Source organism: Moschus berezovskii, chromosome 20, assembly GCF_049115385.1.
Source record: "Moschus berezovskii isolate FMDL1 chromosome 20, NW_MosBer_1.0, whole genome shotgun sequence".
Taxonomy (NCBI): domain Eukaryota; kingdom Metazoa; phylum Chordata; class Mammalia; order Artiodactyla; family Moschidae; genus Moschus; species Moschus berezovskii.
The window spans coordinates 45,052,552-45,065,559 of record NC_142479.1 but is presented as its reverse complement, the minus strand read 5'-3'; the positions used below and the strand labels follow the sequence as shown (position 1 = coordinate 45,065,559).

Genomic DNA, 13,008 nt, shown 5'->3' with positions numbered 1-13,008 from the left:
AGTGGGGCCGGGTTTCCGCTGTTACTTCGGCTCCTCCTGGCTGGTGTAGTGCTTTCCGTGTCTGGTCGGTCCCTCCCCGCGGCTGCGGCGCTTACGTGGCTCCCGGAAGTGGGGCTGGTGCCTAGCCGTCATGTTGCAGCAGGTGAGGGGCTGTGGGCTCCGGGAGAGAGTGGCGGCGGCTGGGTCTGCCGGGTGAGGGCCTGGGGGGTCCGGCCTGACGGGTTTGAAGGGGGCGGTAGCGAAGACCCCCTACTGTGGACCGGCGATGGGAGGGGGCCTTTGCCCTGGACGTGGGATTAGAGGAGTTGCCCTCTCGGGCCTAGCAGTGACGTTTATGCCGTCGAAGCAGCGTTGGAGGTGATGGACGCTTGGTCCACTCCCGTGACCACATCTGCCCTCAGGGCTAATTACAGCCCTTAAGTTTATATCTTCCTGTTTTCGGAAAGATTACACTTTTACTCAGATTATCGTAGGTGCTGTTTTCGTGTTGAGGGGTTACTGTGGTCCAGGCACCGTCCTAGGCTCTGGGAAAGAGCTGCGAACAACGCGGAATGCTTCCTTCCCTAAATGGGAGAGTGAAATGGCCTGTGTGGGGGTGGAGGCTGGTCCAGGGCCGGGGCGCGGAGACAGGATAAGTTACAAGATTAAAGGTGTTTTCACGTAGTGATAACAAAGCCAGGGTGATGTGATAGCAGAGACCTGGGCTGGTGAGTTCCAGGTGGCTGTGACCGTGTCTTTCCCTTGTCTTCCGTGTTGACTAGCTTGCTACCTTGCATGGAGTAGGCATGGAGGACGGAATTTCGTTTTGCTTCATGAGTGTTTACTTTTCCTATCAGGACAGTAATGACGACACTGAAGATGTTTCACTGTTTGACGCGGAAGAGGAGACAACTAACAGACCGAAAAAATCCAAAATCAGGTATGAGGATAAGTGTAAGGGATGGGTTAGCGTCTGGTGCTGTTTTGTCTGTTGACTGGTGCCAGCACTGGGTTTCTGGGCAGAGTGGTTGTGACAGTGCTGGTGAAGATTGTGTACTGCCAGTTTGCTTTTCAGTCTGAGATGAGATGACATGTCACGTTTTCTCTGGGAATAATTGACATATGGAATTTTACTGAGTTTTCAAATCTGCAAAGCCAATTATTTGAACACTGGTGTTTTTAATTCTGATTTTTGTACTAAGGACGCACCGTATTTTTAGATAGTTTTTACGTTACATTTGGGTTTATTGTGAAAATTTCAGTACTGTATCTTTTGTATCAATTAATATGAAAACATCAAGCCAAACAAATTGCAATTCCAAACTTCATACTCTCTAGAGAAATTCACTTAATGAAATCAAACTCTACCTGAACCTTGAAAACATTACGCCAAGTGAGAGATACCAGTGCAGAAGACCACATTTTATGTGATTTCATTTATGCGGATGTCCAGAACAGGCAAATCCATAGGGACAGAAAATACGTTAGTGGTTACTGAGGGCTAGAGGAGGGGTGAGATTGGGGTAAATGGGGGCATAACCGCCCACGGGTATAGGATTTCTTTTGGGGGGTGCATCATGAAAAAGTTCTAAAATTGATTGTGTGATAGTTGCACAGTTCTGTGCATATACCAGAAATCACTGAATTATACCCTTTAAACCGGTGAATTGTATGGCATGTGGTTATATCTCAATGATGCTGTTAATAAAATACCAACTCTGCCTGATGGGTATTTTGCCTTAGTGCCTGAAGGGATTTCTGAGGGCCTGGGAATTCTGAGGGCGTGCTTTTTAGACAGGTGAAAATAGGAGTCAGTCCTAAGAGTATAATGTCCCTTATTTCTCCAACCTTGGTAAGGTTTCTTGTCATGTATCTTGTGAAAGTTTATAGTCAGTGAGGTGTAAAGTCATGTTTACATAGTGTATTTTCTGTGACAGCAGTGCCTAGTCAAATAATGGGACTTAGGAAAAAAGAGAGGTACTCGGTTTGCTTCTTCCTCAAGTCACCTTTTATTTTGACAAGACTCTGCATGGTTCTGTGGCTGAAACGTTTTCATTTACATCTGCAGTATGTGTCGTAAAATGTAATTGCATTTCTTTTGTTATGTTTTGGTTTTCAGACATCCAGTGGCATCATTTTTCCATTTATTCTTTCGAGTCAGTGCAATTATAGTCTATCTTCTCTGTGAATTGTTCAGCAGCAGCTTTATTGCCTGTATGGTGACAATTATCTTGTTGTTGTCATGTGACTTTTGGGCAGTCAAGGTAGGTTTGATTGTTTTTATTTTAAAATCATTTAATACGATGAGATTGAATGACGTATAAACAGTAAAAAAAAAAAAGATACTTAGCATTTTCCATTGGGGTTAATTTATCTTTTTGTTACCTTAGGCCTCATCTGTGTAAAAGTGCCAGTTATGTCACAGTAGGTTACTACTCTACTGACTTGTCTGTGTGTTATGTTAACCTGCATCAGCTTTAAAGTGAAACAAACAAAAATGCGACTGTAGCTACAGACCACACACATACTGCTTCTGGTCCGCACCATTGGTTTTGCTTCAGGGGTCACCTCTGGCTATTCCATGTGTGATTTCTAGATGACACCCCAGGATAGCTTGACCACAGATAACTGAAGGAGTCCCCACCATTGCGAAGGCTCCCATGGGAGCTCCAGGACAGTGTTTCTTAGCCAGGGCCAATTCCCCCCAACCCCAGCTGGCGTTTGTTGTGTGTCAGCGTCCGAAGACATTTTTGGTTGTCACAGCTCGGGGTGGGGAAACGTGCTCTTGGCATCACGGTGGATGGAGGCCAGGGATGCTGCTGGACATCTTAAGGTGCATAGCCGGGACAGCCCCCCACGTCAGAGAGTTATCTGGCCCCGAGTATAGACATTGCTGGGGCTGAGGAGCCATGTCGTAGGGGATACTGAGAAGGTAAGAAATGGCTTAGAACCAGAGGCCATGGTGGGTGGAGCGGTAGTTGTATAGATAGAGGGGCATGTGAGGAAGTCACTGTGGTCAAATATGAAATATAGACTCCAGGATTAGGCACATGAGTATTCACTGTAAAACTTTTTTGTATATTTGGAAATTTTCAAATTTTGAATACAGGGGAAAAAAAATGCAAAAACTAGTTTTGGAATTTCAGAGATGTATTTACTGATTAAAAAACCAATAAGGTGTTACAAGTCTACTCATGCCCACCAGCCCAGCTATCTTAGATCTTTTGATTCTTACAGATAATCGGAAGTGGTTGGCTTGGTGTTGGCCAGTTTCTGTAGGCCACAAAATGTAGGGAATAAAGATAACAAAGGTCTGTTTCCTGTAGGTACTTCTTTTGTTCAGTCTTTGGCTTGAATTTCTTTGAATTTCTTTTGTTGCTTTATGTCCTAAACTGTTCACTGTATCCAGGTCATAGTTTTGTTTTGATGAATGTTTCTTTTTGTTGTTCGTGTTATTTCTGCCTAGCCAGATAGAACACACCTTTTGACTTTTAGTCAGTTCTTCCTGGTAATGTCTAAAAATTAAATAATTAGAACCTTGTGGGTTTAGAGTTTTAAGAAATATGGCCAGAAAATATATTTTCTGATGAACTCTTTAAAAAAAAACAAAGGCTTAAAGAAAGTCACTTTTTTTGTGTGTCAGGATTACTTACAGTCACACAAATAATTGAGATATGAAATTAAGTCAGGAATGGGGAAACTATTAAATGGACTGCTTACACAATACCAGAGACTGGGTGGCTCGCAAACAACAGGGATTTATTTTCCACATTCTGGAGGCTGGAAATCCAGGTACAGGGTGCCAGCGTGGTCAGCTTCTGGCGAGGGCCCTCCTCTGGGTTCTAGACTGCTCACCTCTCATACAGCTGAATGCAGAGAGAGAGGGTAGAAACTCTCCTGCCTCTAATGGGGACACTAATCCCATCTGCACAGGCTCCCCCCTCCTGACCTCATCTCACCCTCGTCACCTCCCTGAGGCTTTCTCCTGACACCATCACTGGGCGATGCTGTGGGGCTAGACTTTCAGCACATGAATTTGGGGGAACGCAGTATTCAGTCCAAAAGTAGGTCCTAGTGATTAAAGAGTCTGGTTTAGAAACAGGGAACTAGAGAAAGGACGAGAGCTCATGAGGGAAAAGAAGGGTGATGTTTGTGGATGTGCCGACCCTGTCACCTCTGTCCTGCTGGGCCTGCCGTGGCCATTTTAGTTACTCTTTTGTCCAGGCCTCATATGTACTGGTCTTAACTGGGTGTTACGGATGGAAAGCTGATGATTTGTTGTTTGTGAAATGTTACACTAAGATAGGATGTTAAGGTAGAGCTGTCAGTGCTGTATTTAAAATGTGTGTATATGTATTAATCTTCACCAGAATGTCACAGGTAGACTAATGGTTGGCCTGCGCTGGTGGAATCATATTGATGAAGATGGAAAAAGCCATTGGGTGTTTGAATCCCGGAAGGTAAACAGCCTTTGGTGTTTTGGTTTTCCTGCATGTTGTTTAATACATTTTGTGTAGATAATATTTGAATATTTAAGGATAAATTACATATGCAGACGGAACTACCCCAGATCACTTGGCGGGGCAGCACTAAACTAGATGGCCTTCTGAACTCCCCTTTTTCTCTGGCCGGCTCCGTCTGAAAATGGTGTGTCCAGGAAAGAATTATGAGAGAGGGCTTGGGCTCCGAGTGTATGCCATGTGCCTGGCTGACCCCCAGGGGCTGCTGCTGCAGGATCTCTTCTGAGTCCCTTGGCTCTGTGGGCTGTGCCAGGGGTAACTGCCTCCAATGGGTCCCTCTTGCCCCCATGGTCCTCCTCCATTCATGGGCAGGGAAGAAAGAGGATTGCAACTACATAGAAAATCTGAGTTGATGGAAGCAGTTTGCTCTTCAGGCTTTGCCTTCAGAAGCCCTGGGGGACACTGGTCTGTTTAGGGTTTTAGCGTGCTTCCCTGTAGTGGAATCAGCTTGGGCAGCAGAGGACAGCATTCTTGGAGACAGCATGGGTTAAATCTCTCCCTTTTTGCTTGGAAGGGCTCTGACTAGTGCTTCTCAGAAAGCAGTGTTGTGCTCAGTGAGCCCTAGACCTTTATGTTATAAAACCCACCTGGGGAACAGCACACAACCTTTTACATTCCTGGGTATTGCTAAGACGTGGTGGTCATTGTCAGGGTCCTGACTCCTGGACCCTGACTTGACCTTTGAGTCTCCAGGATGACCATAGCCTTGATTTACTGAATGCTTACCACGAAGGTGTTGTTCAAGGATTGATTATGCATAACCAGTGTAAGTGCAAGAGGCATGACTAGAAGCCTATCAGAGGCCACCCTTACAGTGTTGGGTGATGATAAACTGTCCACTCTGCTTTGAAAATGAAACATTCTCAATTTAAAACAAAGCATGTTAAGACCAGTTCTAAAAATCACAGTGGTGGTACATCTACTGTTTGAACGGGGCAGGGAGTAGGGGTTCAAAATTGGGACTTGGATTGTCTGTATTAATTTATTTAAATTTGAGGGTAAGGAGTTTTTCATTAAAAATGTTTTAACTTTTTGCCAATAAATATCAGAGAACCTCGGTTATTAAATCTGTGTTGTTTTGTAGGCCTCCCCTCAAGAGGGTAAAACCGTCTCCGAGGCTGAATCAAGAATCTTCTGGTTGGGACTCATTGCCTGTCCCGTGCTGTGGGTGGTCTTTGCCTTCAGTGCCCTCTTCTCTTTCAGAGTAAAGTGGTTGGTGAGTGTCGGTGACCCACCCAGGTGACCAGTGGGTAATCGCAATAGGTGACCACAAGTCTCATCAATAACATTAGGGTCCCGTCTCGAACAGGCAGCTTTATCCTGTATTTCCCGAGTTTGGGTTCTCAACTCTGCTTTCCTTTGAGCACCAGAAAACAGAGTCCTGTGAAAGACCCCGTCTCACCAGTTCTCCAGGTGCCCAGCAGTGTGTTGACTTAGCCCATTTAAGTGATTACCACATTGGTAATCACAGTGCAGTGATTGCCACATTGATCCCATGACTTTGTCAGGTGTGGGTGGTCCGCATACTCAAGACATGCTTAGCTTAGTTTGGAACTAACGGTGGTCCTTCCTGAAAATGCTGGTGGTGACCTACCCTGGTCATCTACCGCAACAGTCATTGTACAATCTCTCTCAGTTTCTCTGGTTCAGGAGGTTGGAAGGGGCTTGTCTGGGAAGTTCTGGCTTGGGATCTTTTGTTTTTTTGATCAGACAGTGGCTGGGGGCTGGTATGGTTCCTCTCTGTGAGGTCCCATGGCCTCCCACGTGGACTTTGCACACGACTAGTTTGGGCTTTCTCACAACCTGGTGGCCTCGTGGCAGTAAGACTGCTTACTCGAGGGTCGCTGCTCCAGTTGAGAGTGCTGGAGCTCACACGCTGTCTGCTCCAGCTGCCCTGACAAAGTACCACAGACCGGGGGCTGACAGAGCAGAACTGTGTTTTCTCCCAATCCTGAAGGTCTCTGTCTTTCTGGCCTATTGGCCATCTTCTCCCTGTGTCTCTGCATGGACTTCCCTCTGTGCATGTCAGTGTCCTAATCTCCTCTGCTTATAAGGACATCAGTCATGTGGGATTAGGGCCATGTTGATCTTTCTCTTGACCATTCTTTTGGAATTCTTAAGGAAATAATTGACATTTGCACTCCTTCTGGGTCTCAGTTACTTTTTTATCTCTACTCACAGAACCATGGAAAATAGTAGGGAGGGAATGGTCCCACCACTGCACCCCTGGGTCTGACACAGAGCATGCATATTGATGGCTGCTTGTTGGACAGTGCAGAGCTCGTGGTGGATGAGTCTGTTCTGGAAGGGAGATGGGAGGAGTCACTGCCACCCTTTACAAAGCTTCCTCCTCCTCCTGTTTAGCGAGCTGGGCTCCGTGTCTCACTGATGGCAGAGAGAACGGTCAGTCACCTTCAGGCCCGTAACCGTTGATTGTTGCCCTCCCCCAGGCGGTGGTTATCATGGGCGTGGTGCTGCAAGGGGCCAACCTGTATGGCTACATCAGGTGCAAAGTGGGCAGCAGGAAGAACCTAACCAGCATGGCCACCTCATACCTTGGGAGGCAGTTTTTAAGACAAGTAAGTGTTCTCTGGATGTGAGGATCATTTTGATGTGGTCAGTGACCAATGCAGTGATGATTTCTAACTCTTTTAAAGTTTAATTTCTATGAAATACTTGAAGTTTTTAAAGGGATATGTTTTAAGTATGAAATGATGATGGTCAAGTTATTTTAATTTGTCTTTGGAAGCTTTTAGGACATTCCAAAAATGTCGGTGTCCCGAAGTTATTTTAAAACCAGAGGGCTAAAATGTTCATTGACAATAATTTTTTTTTTTTTTTTTTTAGAAAAATTAGCTGAAGTTCAGTTGCTTTCCATTACTTCTGGTGGCAGTCTTGAAGAATGTATCTCATACAGTTTTAGGGTTTAGAGTAAGAGCGAGTTAGAAACATAAGACCGTATCATTAAAGATTATTTTAAAAGTACTCAGATATTTTTAAGAGTGTGTAAGTTTTATTACTGTAGTTTCTGGATGTGAAGGCTTCAGTTAGAGTTCTCAGTGGGATCAGTAGTAGTCTTCGGTAAAAATAGTTCCTGGGAAAATCTTCAGGAAATTGATTAGGTCTCTGTGTGAGTGGCCTCACGTCTGTGTCTGTGCAGTAGGCTGGGCAGGTAATGACGTGCGGGACAGTTACGGGTTTCCAACCTTGGCCCTGCATCAGGATTGCCTGGAGGGCTAGCACACAGATCTCGGGGTCCCACGCCCGAAGTTTCTTACTTACTTGATAACCTGGGGCCAGGTCTCACTGGTTGCATGTTTACAGGTTCCCAGGTGGTGCTGATGTTGCTGGTCCAGAGATTACCTTTGTGACTAAGGCCCTGAGAGGCTAAGTGGCATCTCAGAAATAAACAGCGGCTGAGTGGTTCAAAGTGAGGGCTTAACCCAGCTCTCCTCTCTTGAAATTCGTTGCTTTTTCCTGTATGGTTTCTCTTGTAGGAAAGTTAAGAAGTGGGGAAAGCAAGGACTCTTGCAGGGCCGTGACTCATCTTGAAGGCTTTGGCAGAGTACTAGTATACTTTTGCTGGGTGAAGTCCACCTTATGGTAATTTTCAAGTGTGTGCTCAATAGGTTTTTCCCTTCAGATTTTGAACCTTGAGCCTGACGTACATGGACAGGGTCTGTAGACTTACATGGCAGCCAGTGATGCTCTGCTCCAGTGAGACTGCTTGCTGGACATCCGGGTGGACTCACTGCTTTACTTCTCCAGCATGACAGTAATTTTTAACATAATTCAGCCATGTAGTAACTGCATCTGCTGACAAATATGAAATGTTTTCCTAGTGCTTTGAATCTGGTGTTTTATGTAAAATAGCTTTTCTTTATTTTGTAAATCGCTTTTGGCATTAAGGAATTGTTTCTTTTTTGCAGACCACTGGTGACACTCAGACCTCCTCAGGAGAGTGAAAGCCGGCATGCTTATTTCACGGGGAACCACCCAGGGGGGTCTTGACTGAACCTTCAGAACTCAGATGCTATTGCAAAGAGGAGTGTGGGGTTTGTTTTTCCATTTAAAAATTTACTTTAAGAGAAAGGAAAAGTAATTTTCATATTGTCTTGTTTCTAGCACTTGGGCCTTGAAGGTGTGGTATGGCTAGAAACATTTTCAGCATCTGGTTTATGGTATACATAGGTGTCTGTTCATAGTCTTATGAGATCCCTGTGTCTTAAGTTAAAGTGTTTGTGTTCACATCCATGTAAATGGAGACCTTTATGTCTTGGTCCATAGAACACAGAAGGATGTTCTTAGTTGATCTCAAAACTCTCTGTGTTTACATACTGTTTCTGTAGATTGTTTTAGAAGTTTTTGCTTCCATGGTAAGAGTGAGCACTTTGGCTAATGTATATGTTAGAAATAATGGTTAATTTTGCACTTAATGTATACTTCATGGTGAAACTTCTTATCCTGGGCTTTCACAGGCAGTTAAAAACCACACTTGGGCTGTTAGTTTCTAAAATTTGGTTTATTGATGAGTCTTGTACTCAAGACCCAGTTAACATAACAGGAACATTCATAGTGTATTTTCATGGGATTCCTAGGGATTGCTGCTGTTCTATTTATTTTTGGGGGAGAATAGCCAGATTTTACTTTGAAACTCCCAGAAGCTCTTCAGTGGTCCTCGGCCTAATGAAGACTTTCTCCACTAAAAGAGTATTATTCTTATGTAATAGTGAGAATAATTATTTCGATACTCGGCATTGTAAATGCCTAAAAGACGTTTTATTTTATGAATCTATTTTTTTGTCTTGCTGTAATGGGGATATTGTAAATCATGCATTTGTATTAATGATATTTCTTAAAACAACATATGTAACAGTCTGCAAAATACTGTAGGCATCTGTGAATTCTGTTGTAGGTACTGTAAACTTTGTTTTAATCAATGGATTATTTTGTGACTGCATTTGTACATTGTTAAAATTTTTTTGAAGATGTTTTGTTTAATTGAATGAGTGTCTTTATTGGAGTGAGAGCTTTGAAGGTGCATAACTTTATATTTGCATAAAACTCTACTGTTTACAAAGCACCGTGACGTTTGTGATCTCATTTGATCCTCATGGCAAACCTGTTCTGTGTGACACCAGTGTATTGGTGACAGAGCGGGACCTCAGGTCATTGAGTGACTTGTCCAAGGAGCCACTGATTACAGGAAGACCCATCAGGACACCTTTATGATTTTTGAGGAAATCCTTGTCTCTAAATGTCCTTTCTTTCTTACGAATCATTAACTTACTAAGTCATTAATTTGGTAAGTGCTTATTTCCCATTTTATTTATACTCACCTGGTGAGGAAAGTGAATGCTGTGTAGAGACATGTTTTTATTGAAGCTGAAAGATCTGACGTCAGTCTGTGGAGTTGGGAGTCTAGCAGGAGACCCAGTGGTGTCGTTCTCGAGGCAGCTGTTGTTATTTGAGGCTATGATCCTAAACCAAACTGAATTTTGGAATGTGCATGTGGCAGCACCTGCTGTTTACTGCTGTTTATCCCCCACTATTAGTTTTTCACTTGTACTCATTTCCCACTGATTAGCCGGAACATGGCAACAAAGACAGTGTTTCCCAGATTTTTTTGCCGTTTCATGGCTGCACTTCCAGGAAGTGTCCTTAGAAGGATGGCATGCCTGTCTCTTCTCCTTTCCACCCCTGTTAGCTGAAATGTACGTGGAACAGATGGTGCTTGAATAGTTGTTGTGGTCAGTGGGGTGGAAGCCTCGTCTTGTGAACAGCAGAGAAGTAGAGGTTGAGTTCCTTCTGGTGGGGACTGTAGCCCTGAAGTGCCTGTCTGAATTTTTAAGCGAGAAACAGACTTCTGTCTTTTTTAAGTGTTACTACTGTTTTCCTGTTGCTACAGCCTAACTGAATTCTTAGTCTGTATTTTTAGCTTCCCCCACAGTTGTTTCTGTTAGTGTGGAATTTGAGATGTAGGAGTTCAGCAGACACATGTTTGCTCTTTCCACCATGAGGTATTTAAGCTAACAAGTCCAGCTCTTCCAGATGCTGTTGTTGCATAAAAATTCACCCCGAAACCAAGCCTTGCAGAGCGATCATTTCATGACACTTACATAAGGTGGGGATCAGGGCTCTGGGTGAAGCCCATCAGAAACAGCTTTTCTCTGCTGCACAGTCTAGGCTCAGCCGAGAGGTTTGAAGGCCGGGGTTTGCATGCTCTCCAGGAGGCAGGAAGCATCTAGGGGTGTCTTCTTGGGTCTGGAAGCTGATGATGGCTGTCAGCTAGATTGCAGCCAGGTTGCTTGTTAGAACACCTACATTTGCAACCTCTGGGTTGTCTCTCCGTGGAGGCTTATCTGGGGTTGTCTCCGCAGCCTGGCAGCTGGGGTCTCGGACAGCTTCCCTAGGGAGCCAGAGAAGTGCGTGACGTTCTATGACTAGCCTCGGATTCACGTAGTGTCGCTTCCGCCACACTCTGGTTGAAGCAGCCACAAAGTCCCCTGCGTTCACGGAGAGGGGACATAGCAACCATCTTTGGAAGGTAAAAGTCTGCCCCCCACACACTTTAATCGTTTCAAGACTGAAAGCTAATTGGAAGAGACTGTGGGGTGCAAATATTGCTTTCCCTTTTGTCTTGCTTGGTCAGCCTCGAGCACAAGTGAATTGGCTGGCTGGTGCAGTTAACGTGAAAGCAGCATTGCATTCCCCAGCCCCCGTGTACCTGTTCCCTGACCCACACCTTTGAAAGCTGTGTGTTGTGCAGAGCTTACGGCACAGTAAATCCACTGAGGTGTCGATACTATCATTCGTCAAGTTAGTAAAACTCTTTAGAGCTCATTCAGAGTTCTTTTATGTCTATTAACCTCATTTGATTCTCCCTCTGTAACCGCGAGAGGGAGGTGAGACCGTGAAAATCTCGTGTTCCTGTCAGTTGCATGTAGTAGAGACAAATGATGTTCCCCTGCTATTCCTCTTGTTCTCCTCTGCTTCCCAGCAGCCCCCTATTTAACAGAAGCCATGAGGTCAGTTGTGGCCCATGTGATGCAAGTGAAGGTGTGACCTGTGTCACTTCTGGGTGAGGAGGGTACAGCGGATGTGGGATTCTCCAATCTTCTTCCCTTCCGAGGCAGCCAGGGGTGCTCGAAGTCGTACCTCGGCCAGCCAGGTCCCTGGGGGGCTTGTCGAGCAGAATCTCCCACCTGCTGCTATCGGACGAATGGTGTGAGTGAGGAGTAAACTCCTGGTGGAGCCACTTGATCTCCTGGTGGTTTTGCTTCCATAACAACACAACACAATAGTCTGTTCTGATGAATGCAGGTGCACAACTGAGAAGTAATACTCAGAAAACCTTTAAGTCCCAGTTTGCTGTTGGATTCTGGTCCCTTGGTGCAGGGTTGCCAGTTCTGATCATACCAGACAGGTGAAGTCAACAGGTGAAAACTCAAGTAGGAGAGTCCACCTGCATCTGAATGAACCGGAAGCTCCTCATTTCTGCCCATTGCTTGCCTCCTGAGGCATATGATCCCTGTGTGGCTAGGGTTTTCAAGAGAAATGGAAAATTTGGATGCTTGTATGAAATCTAGTCTTTTAATGCTTGTAAATTAAATGTTAAAAGGAAAAAAGAGAACACATGAAGTCAAACTGTTTGCAGGTCAGGTTCGGCTATGCTAACTTTTGCTGCTGTGTGAGCGTGTTCACACTAGTGGGACTCTCTCTTCTGAGTCTTGAGTCAAAGCTGAGTGTCTGTAATGAGCACAGCTGTTCAGCCATCACCCACTCGGCCCTAACCACCGATTTCTGAGGAGCCCCCAAGCCACTGTTTGCAAACCACTGCTAGGAACATGAAGCCAGAGTCTGCGTGGTTTTGAGGAACACGTCAAATCATGTGTCAGATACATTTTCAATTAAAAAAAAAAGTCAAAATAATAAGTTCTTGTGAGAAGCAGGAAGCATTCTTTCTGTCCTTTTTATCATTATTCTAGAAGGAAAAGAGAAAGCCTATCGTTTCCTGAAGACATTAAATGTGCCAAGGAAAAGGGTAATCTAACCTTTACCCACTTTTAATTCATGAAGAAATAATAATTAAAGTACTGTGGTCAGAAAATCAAATAGTACCAAAGGGCTACAAAGAAATGCAAGTCTCGCCCACTCTCAGTTCTGCTATCAAGTAGTAGACATCTTTAGCTGCTGCAGTTTTTGTATTTGGGGGTATTTACTTCCATACTGAATAAAATGCTTATTGTCTTTACAGTGTTTCTTGACTTACCAACTGTCTCTTAGTTTTTGGCTTCCTACTATGAAGAATGAAGATTTAACTCAAACCCCTCAGGTGGTGCTAGTGGTAAAGAACCTGCCTGCCACGGTCCCTGGAGGAGGTCATGGCAACCCACTCCAGCATTCTTGCCTGGAGAATCCCATGGACAGAGGAGCCAGAGGGGCCGCAGTCCATAGGGTCACACAGAGTCGGACACTACTGAAGTGACTTAGCACACAGTATGCGCCT

At 44.7% G+C, this 13,008-nt stretch overlaps 1 protein-coding gene across 1 annotated transcript; it reads left to right on the top strand.

Annotated features, from left to right (window-relative positions):
* Window positions 1–9,582, top strand: TVP23C (trans-golgi network vesicle protein 23 homolog C). Its single transcript, XM_055407339.2, has 7 exons — window positions 1–142; window positions 837–919; window positions 2,099–2,243; window positions 4,350–4,439; window positions 5,584–5,715; window positions 6,950–7,078; window positions 8,429–9,582. Exons 1-7 carry the CDS (start codon window positions 131–133, stop codon window positions 8,462–8,464), a joined length of 627 nt encoding a protein of 208 aa, XP_055263314.1. The 5' UTR covers window positions 1–130; the 3' UTR covers window positions 8,465–9,582.
* Window positions 9,583–13,008: the final 3,426 nt, after the last annotated feature.

Excerpts from the sequence above, each read along its gene's own strand:
- TVP23C (XM_055407339.2), top strand. Across the intron at positions 4,440-5,583 it reads GGGTGTTTGAATCCCGGAAG|GCCTCCCCTCAAGAGGGTAA; the intron begins GTAAACAGCCTT and ends GTTGTTTTGTAG. Across the intron at positions 7,079-8,428 it reads GGAGGCAGTTTTTAAGACAA|ACCACTGGTGACACTCAGAC; the intron begins GTAAGTGTTCTC and ends TCTTTTTTGCAG.